Source organism: Notolabrus celidotus, chromosome 22 (genome assembly GCF_009762535.1).
Source record: "Notolabrus celidotus isolate fNotCel1 chromosome 22, fNotCel1.pri, whole genome shotgun sequence".
Lineage (NCBI taxonomy): Eukaryota > Metazoa > Chordata > Actinopteri > Labriformes > Labridae > Notolabrus > Notolabrus celidotus.
The window spans coordinates 19,367,191-19,376,193 of record NC_048293.1 but is presented as its reverse complement, the minus strand read 5'-3'; the positions used below and the strand labels follow the sequence as shown (position 1 = coordinate 19,376,193).

The window sequence follows — 9,003 nt, the reverse complement described above, 5'->3', positions numbered from 1 at the left end:
ATAGGATAAAATTATACAATAGAAAAGCAAAGGAAAACAGTGCAAAAAAAAAGCAAAGAAGAGCAAGGCAGCAAAATAAAACAAAACAAGAAAAAAAACAATCAATTATAGTTTAAAAGCCTTTGTTAAAAGGTGTGTTTTGAGTCCGGATTTGAATTTGGTGAGTGAGGGAGAGAATCTGAGGTGTTGGGGGAGAGAGTTCCAGAGGGTGGGGGCAGCGACAGAGAAGGCCCTGTCTAAATAAGTCTGTCAATTGTCTCATTGGAGCTAAATGAACTAAGTGGATGATTTACCGGTCTTCACTTACATAAGTAAAGGCTCTCAGTATGTGCATCTACTGCATGAGCAGACACTTCCACACCTTAGATTTGAGACTTGATGATGATGGTGATGTGAGGGTTTCTGTTTGGAGGGGAGTGCCTTTGTCATCTTTACAATCTGATACTCAAATCAGCCGACCACAGCTTTGATGCTATGGACATTAAAACCTGCCTTGTTCACAAAAGTGTTTTTTTTTTTATTCTAGTTTTAAGATCTATGTTTAAATTCAAGCTGATCTATTTAACCCACTTGAGCAAGTAAACTCAAGATCCGCTGGAAGAGGTATTCTGTCACATCTCAAGTGGCTAATGCTGTTTTCAGTCAAACTACTTCTCATGTCTCCAAATCCTTTACTGAGCTCCTTTCAATCCCTTCTTAAAACAGAATTTTATTGCAGAGCCTTCCCAGATTTTATCTGAATTTCATTTTATTTTAACCGTCTCAAGAAATATATTTTAAAATAATTGCATTCCTTTGGAGTTATTTTAGGGGATTTGTATGTCTTTTAAAATGTTTTATTTCTTTATCTTGACTTAAGTGTTTTTATTATCTTCCTGTTTTATTTTGCTGCCCATGTGAAGCACTTTGTAACTCAGTTTTGAAAAGTGCTCTACAAATAAAATTATTATTATTACTTTCTTTGTGAATAATAGCTATAAAAATATAACACAGCTGTGTTCCCTGATTAAAAACACACCTTTCTGTCTTTAATAAATACAATCAATAAAGTAATATCTTATCTTATCTTAAAGTTTTCCAAAATTTCAATATAACTGAAATGTTAATCTTTCACTTATCTTTGTTTTAAAGGGATATTTCAGTTTTTTTTTAAATGGGGTTGTGTGAGTTTTAAATCACTTGTAATTGTAAGGGCCACATCAGATGCAGCTCAGCTCGTCCCCTGTAATGAGAAACTGCATGAGAAATGGAACTCAAGCTAGACTACGGTTTTTGCAGATGGTGTCATTTCTGTCACGTGATTTAGTGAATTTTGAAAGATTCCGACCCGAGCACTCACTTTGATTTGGGTGTAGCTCCATCTCTACTTGGAGTTACCTGGGGGTGCAGCTGCATCAGAGCCAAAATACCCAGTTTTAAATTGATCTTTTTTTTTTAAAAAGGCCGATGCAAATATGCGTCAAAATGCTGAATATTTGAGTCACGTTTTTTTTCTGTCCTAGACTGCATCAATTTTGGAATGATTATTTTATGACCATGTCAAAAGTCCTGGGTATTCAGGTTAAGATGGACCCCTTTGTTGCAATATTCGGAATCCCACTTGATCAAGTTCAACTTAATTCCTTACAATCACAGGTATTAGCTTTTACCTCTTTTAGCAAGGCGTTGAATCCTACTCCTCAGGAAAGCCTCCAAACCTCCTTCTTTATCAGTGTGGCTTAATGATATGTCATTTCTCCAATTGGAGAAGATAAGTCTAACAGTGAAGGGTAGTTCTAAGAATTTAAGAAAAAATGGAAGTTATCTTGAGTATTTTCACTCATTGCCAGTCCTTCCTCTAACCTAGACCCCCTCAACTTATCTCTTTCTTTCTTTTTTTTTTTTTAATTTAACTAATGTTTGTTTGTTAATTGTATTCCATTGCCATTTATCTATTTGGTGACTATTGTTTTTAAAACAATGTATCTGATTATTTTACAGAGGGAAATTGATTTATTGTAATTTTCTTTAAATGGAGACAATGTTCAGTGTTTCGTTAGGGGAGAAAAAGAAAAAAGATGGGCATTGTACATTTTGAACTGACATCACTGTATTTTGCTCTGATTGTGTCCCTAATAAAAAGATAAAAAAAATAAAAATGCTGAATATCGGCGCAGATAATCGTCCCGGCCGATACCTTCAATTTAAAAGGAGGATGATTTATGCACAAAAACAAGTTATTTTAGGAATACCTGGAATACTGAATTATGGAATACATTTATTGCCAAGATATAGCACATGAAAAGTCAGTCAGGTCACTTTTGACCCATGTTGTGCATCAAAAGGTTAAAACCAGTCTTTGTGTGTCATGTCTACAAACAGTAGAAATATGTGAATGTAACAGTGAGCAGCTCCGGGCACTTTTAAAGCTTTCAATCCTGTAGTGCATTTTTTTAAATTTTGAAGGTAGTGTTTTTATCTCTTCTGCTGAAAGATGACGTTCTACATGAAACAGAATGAGCATCAGATTCAGCAGAGTGCCTCGAACTGCTCAGTGTCACATTCTTTCGTTACATACTGGACATTTGAAACATGCAGCTTGACAAGTATGAACAGAAGATTTTCAGGTTGAACAGCATGACCCTTTTTTAATTTTGGTTTGATGAAGTGGAAAGGGATCGCTCCCTAAACAGGAAAGGAGACAGAAGAAGTTTCAAACATTCAAAAACAGAGAGGGAGACGAGAACTCCTGACAGCAAAAAACAAGTGTGAAAACAGAACAGACGACATGTAAAAACCAACCCTGGAGGAACCATTTACACTGCATCAGGCTGAGAACGTTTCAATAGATCATCAACTCTCCGCTGGAATAAAGGTGAACTTTTTTTCTTTTTAAATAAATGCAACATTTTAATTATTTGAGAGGTCATGGTACTGTTTAGGCCAACTCCTCTTCACCCTCCTCTTCAAACTCGCCCTCCTCCTCAGCAGTAGCGTCCTGGTACTGCTGGTACTCGGACACGAGGTCGTTCATGTTGCTCTCTGCCTCGGTGAACTCCATCTCATCCATGCCCTCGCCGGTGTACCTGCAACAAGACGACACTCACTCAGAGGCAGTTTGACAAATACGCTCAACTCTAACAGCATGTAAGATCAGTTCTGCACAGATACAGGGATTCATATTCACTCACCAGTGGAGGAAGGCTTTGCGGCGGAACATGGCGGTGAATTGCTCTGAGATGCGCTTGAACAGCTCCTGAATGGCCGTGCTGTTGCCGATGAAGGTGGCTGCCATCTTGAGGCCGCGGGGAGGGATGTCGCAGACGGCTGTCTTGACGTTGTTGGGGATCCATTCCACAAAGTAGCTGCTGTTCTTGTTCTGCACGTTGAGCATCTGCTCGTCCACCTCCTTCATGGACATGCGGCCTCTGAAGATGGCGGCGACTGTCAGGTAGCGCCCGTGACGAGGGTCGCAGGCTGCCATCATGTTTTTGGCATCAAACATCTGCTGGGTGAGTTCAGGGACTGACAGCGCTCTGGAAAACAGAAGAGAATCCAATTAGGATTAATTTCACATCCTTCATCAAACGTAAGTTTATCAACCTGATGAGGTCTGTGAAGCAGGCTCCTTCCTCCCTACCTGTACTGCTGGCTGCCTCGGCTGGTCAGGGGGGCAAAGCCTGGCATGAAGAAGTGCAGCCTGGGGAAAGGCACCATGTTCACAGCCAGCTTCCTCAGATCAGCGTTGAGCTGGCCAGGGAAGCGCAGGCAGGTGGTCACCCCACTCATGGTGGCTGAGACAAGGTGATTGAGGTCGCCATAGGTGGGCGTGGTGAGCTTGAGTGTGCGGAAGCAGATGTCATACAGGGCCTCATTATCAATGCAGTAGGTCTCATCTGTGTTCTCCACCAGCTGGTGAACGGAGAGTGTGGCGTTGTATGGTTCCACCACCGTGTCTGACACCTGGCGTGGGAGAGGGAGGAGACAAAGGAAGGTCATTATTAAAGAAGCTTACGGAGGAGGAGATATGCTTTTAAAATAATGAGTATTATATGAACCTTGGGTGAGGGCACCACGCTGAAGGTGTTCATGATACGGTCTGGATACTCCTCCCGAATTTTGCTGATGAGCAGAGTGCCCATACCAGAGCCGGTTCCGCCTCCCAGTGAGTGTGTGAGCTGGAAGCCCTGGAGGCAGTCGCAGCTCTCTGCCTCCTTCCTCACCACATCCAGGACTGAGTCCACCAGCTCAGCTCCCTCGGTGTAGTGGCCTTTAGCCCAGTTATTACCAGCTCCACTCTGGCCTGTGATACATGCAAATACAGAAATCTATCAGCTGTGAAGTGAGTGTTTCCTGGATCATATTCTACTTGAAATATGACTCTGTCACACCGTTCACTTGTAGTGTGCTATGAATACATTTGAAAGTGCACTTTTCTCATGTTGAACTGTGGGAAACTACTCAACAGGTATCACACTGAGGGAACTGTATCATCCTAGCTTAGAACATTCTGCATATTAATACTTCAAACTCTCACCGAAGACAAAATTGTCTGGTCTGAAGATTTGGCCAAAGGGACCAGACCTCACAGAATCCATCGTGCCTGGCTCCAAGTCCACCAGCACTGCACGGGGGACATATTTGCCACCTGGTGAAGGAAACACAGTGGGGAAGAAAACCTTACAAAAACAATATTACTCAATCAAGCAAAGACATGCTCTCAGTGTCTGTGTCATTAATGCGCATTTAAATAGACCAACAAGTCTGTGCATGATTTTTTCCCCCTGGTACATGTTGCAGTGACTTAATTTCAGATTGGAGTGTCAAGTTATTTGTGCTGCAGAACGCTAATTCAGTTTGACAATTGACTACAAATTTGATACAACTATATCATTGTCATCCTAAATACAGAAGTCTGCCCATACATTATTATTTAGTTGTTTTTCAGAGATCTCAGCTAATTTATCTTGAGTAAACTGAGCTTTTTTTCCACCAAGTATTAATTTAATACCAACAGCTCTGTGTGTCTCCTCCTGCCACAGCCTGAGGGACACGACCAACTGTGTTAGACTGTTTTATTTACTTGTATTATACTGTACTTAAATGAACTGTGTTGTAATAATAAACTGTGTTGTAATAATTAACTGTGTATATACTACCAGTCAAAAGTTTGGAAACACCGAAGCATCACTGGTTCATATGTACTGGCAATGCCCAAGTCTTAATAAATACTGGACAGAGGTATTTCACACTATATCCAAGATAATCAACGTTGAATTGAAACCCAATCCTCTTGCTGCTGTGTTTGGAGTCACTGGAGGAGTGGTACAGTTATCGGCACAAAAACGGCGGACTCTGGCCTTTGTTTCCCTCCTGGCCAGGCGTGCCGTGCTGCTCAGATGGAGAGATGCTACCCCGCCCACGCATGCACAATGGTTGGCAGATGTTATGGCTTGCTTAAAGCTTGAGAAAATAAGATTCTCACTCCAACATTCAAATGCACAGTTTATTGAAATTTGGGGACCCTTTCTGGACTCTGTATACAAACCTTTAAAACCATGATTCAGATGCAGCTTCATCATCTCTCTCTTTCTGGTGTAGAATTAGGTCTTTAATGGGACTGGGAAAAGTATTTCAAGATACCACTGGCAGTGACAGGGTAGGGATTGTTTTATAATTAGGGATTGTTTTATAATGGTTGTTGTTGTTGTTTCTGTTTGTTTATTGTTTTGTTTTTTTTGTTTACCTTTGTATTTTCTGTAACCTAAAAAGCAAAAAAGTAACACAAGCTGTTGTTGTCCATGCCTCATTTACTTACCATGTGCAGTTACTGGTTCGTTCCCTTTGCATATGTCTCTCACTTTTCCCATGTAGACGTTACTGCTAACTGCATTTGGTGTTTATTTATAACATCCTCTAATATCATTGGCTGATCAATACTGCACTTAATGTACACCCTGTTTGTGTCTCAATAAAAAGATTTTGATGAAAAAGTTTGGAAACACCTTCTCATTCAAGGGTTTGTATTTATTTAAATTATTGTAAACACTGTAGATTAATACCAAAGACATCAAAACTATGAAAGAACATATATGGAATTATTTAATTTAAAAAAAAAGTGTTAAACAAACCAGAATATGTTTTCTAATTTAGATTCTGTAAAGTAGCCCCCTTTTTCCTTCATGACAGCTTTGCACACTCTTGGTATTCTCTCAGTCTGCTTCATGAAGTGCTCTCCTGGAATGGTTTCTAATTATCATGAGCCTTGTCAAGAGTTCATTTGTAGAATGACTTGCCTTCTTAATGTGTTTGAGACCATCTGTTGTGTTGTTCAGAGGTAGGGTTAGTACACAATGGATAGCCCGATTTGACTACTGTTGTAATCCAGTTTATGGCAAAACCAGATTATTTCATAGTTTTGAAGTCTTCAGTATTAATCTACAATGTTGAAAATAATTAAAATAAATAAAAACTTGTTGAATGAGAAGGTGTGTCCAAACTTTTGACTGGTAGTGTAGATCAATTATGTTGTATTGACTAATTATATATATAGAGAGATAAAAATGTATTAAATTATAGAAAATAAAACATTAGTGTAATCGGTGAAAATGTGTATTATTATAACTGTTGCATTTGGTTTTTTTTTCCTCTTTGACAATAACCAAGCTGTTCATGCCAATAAAGCAATCTTAACTGAACTGAATTTAAAACTGAAGTCATTTAAAGTTTGATATTGGATCAGAACATGTTACATTTGAGAACTTTTTAAGACTCTCTGCTGTCAATCATTTAAGGATAATATAATAGTTTAATAAAAGTTGGACATGATATGAAGAAAACACATATTTTTGACCCTGTCTTATTCATTTTGTGTTTCTTCATGAGCTGAATGTTCGTTTATTTTCTGTATCTTGGAAACGGGGCGACAGTAACCAGGAAGGTGAGTCAGCAAGGCCTTCCTCTGCTGGATAAAGACCCCCTGCTGGATGGCCCCGGTACTATCCAGCCTCCTGGGTGGTGTTGAATTAACTTGGCACAGTCTGAAATGAGATAATCTAAGTGCAGGAGGGAGATTTAGTAAAGTGGAGTTAACCTGATGCCTCGTTGTAATAGACGTTGATCCGCTCCAGCTGCAGCTCGCTGTCTCCGTGGTACGTCCCAGACGGGTCGATGCCATGTTCGTCACTTATCACCTCCCAGAACTAGAACCAGAAAAAGACAATAAAGGACCAGAATAAAAGGACTGAAGACCCAGAGAGACCTAGAGGCTTCGTAGACCACTATGCTATCATTAGCTTAGCTTGCTAGGTAAGCTAATTTATCAGCCCGCCCAAACCACATTAATCATTTCCGCTATTTTATACAAACATTAACCGTCTAATTTCACATCAAACTCATTCCTACCTTTGCCCCGATTTGGTTTCCACACTGACCCGCCTGCAGATGCACGATTTCCCTCATTTTCTCGACAATTTAGACTTTTTATCGACGGAAGAAAACAACCTTGTAACCGCTCTCGGACTTCAGCAACTGACTAACCCATTCACGCGCTAACGCAGAGACAAATACAAACGGTTGACGCCCATGATTGGACGAGCCACATGTCAGTCAAAGCAAATCGGGGATGTGATTGGTCGAAGGGAAACTTCTTCGAGTTTTGAGGTTTTGATTGGATGGCGCGTTTGGAGCTCCGTTGTCTTGGTGACACAAAGTAGAATTCAAATAGTGTATCTGCGTAGGGTCACCAAACACGTTCAAGCAGGTTTGAATCTAATGCAACATTTAGTTCCAGTGACACCTTATATTACTAGATATTTTAAAACGATTTCTATCTGAGTCTGTTAATTAGAATAAGTAGTACAAATAATCTTAATAAAAACTCAGTTACATGTTGAAATCATTCCATTATTTCATATTAAATACTAGGTTAATTTATTTTTTTTAATATATAATTTTATTTTATTGAGTGTGCAGGTCTAAATACATCAGTACATCCTGTGATTCAAATAATTAGTCATTTTGATACCAAAGAATAAAAAATAAAAGTAAAATAAAAACACAACAAACAAGCAAAAAACAAAACAAAACAAAGAAATCAAATGTCATTTCATAGATCCTGTGTTGTTCATTCACATTACAGTAATGTTAATTTGATCCCACAGGTAGTGGGTATCCCTTATACTAATAAATACTAGGTTAATTTCTAATGCTCTGAATTATAATTAAAACTAGGTCAGAGACACACAAACTACTTTTTATTTCACTTTTCTATTAAAACAAATCAGAAAACCCATTGAAACGCATCATTATGCTGCCACCTTACAGTCTATGGCTGCCACATGTGGGACATTTTAAAGACCAAATGATGATTTAATGGTTACTTTTTGTGAATGTCATTAATAACCCTGCAGAAAATGAAGAGAAAATCTTATTAACCACAAGAGGGGGGTAGGGAGCTTTACAACTTTTAATAATTACCTTTCTATTATTATTATAAGGTATTTTTCTTGCTTTTGGAAACATTGGAACAAAAGCCTTTTATGCTCTGATCAAAATAAATGTATAAACTGTGGTCATATGATCTCTTTATTTCTTGCTGGACATGTATTTTACTTATTTTTAGTCTTTTATATTACTCTTGTGCTGTTATGGACATATGAGTCTGAAATAAAGTATATCTATCTATTGGCCTTAGTTGAGTGAGAAATTGTCTTTTCAGATGTGGTATTCATGAACAACCTTCATTTGATCTGAAATAGAGTCTCACATCAATACTAGAGTTAATGGAAGATAAATATGTTTTTACTCTCCTTCACAGCAATGCGTTAACTTAAATGCGTCTTTAATTCACCCGTATATCAATGCGATGAGAATATGTTTAATACCTTTGAAGGTGTTCTTGTCTGCTAGTCTATGTGTTCTTGTATTTTCCTGCAGTGCAAATCTCCCTGGAGGATATAACAGAGACTACCTGTAGCCTACGCCTGAGAGGAAAGTGTGACAGCTGCAGAGTTGACTGACGTA

General features: G+C 38.8%; 1 protein-coding gene across 1 annotated transcript; it reads right to left on the bottom strand.

The window, feature by feature from the left end:
* Positions 1–2,237: 2,237 nt before the first annotated feature.
* On the bottom strand, positions 2,238–7,531 carry LOC117805760 (tubulin beta-4B chain). Its single transcript, XM_034674308.1, has 7 exons — positions 7,384–7,531; positions 7,073–7,181; positions 4,517–4,627; positions 4,038–4,282; positions 3,620–3,942; positions 3,171–3,515; positions 2,238–3,065 (listed from the first exon to the last, which is right to left on the bottom strand). The coding sequence occupies exons 1-7, from the start codon at positions 7,438–7,440 to the stop codon at positions 2,918–2,920; spliced, it is 1,338 nt and encodes a 445-aa protein (XP_034530199.1). The 5' UTR covers positions 7,441–7,531; the 3' UTR covers positions 2,238–2,917.
* Between the last annotated feature and the right edge of the window lie 1,472 nt (positions 7,532–9,003).

Coding starts and splice junctions, on each gene's coding strand:
- LOC117805760 (XM_034674308.1), bottom strand. CDS start 7,440: ATGAGGGAAATCGTGCATCTGCAGGCGGGTCAGTGTGGAAACCAAATC. Junction 4,283..4,516: donor ACCAGACAATTTTGTCTTCG/GTGAGAGTTTGA, acceptor CATGTATCACAG/GCCAGAGTGGAGCTGGTAAT. Junction 3,943..4,037: donor GCGTGGTGCCCTCACCCAAG/GTTCATATAATA, acceptor CTCCCACGCCAG/GTGTCAGACACGGTGGTGGA.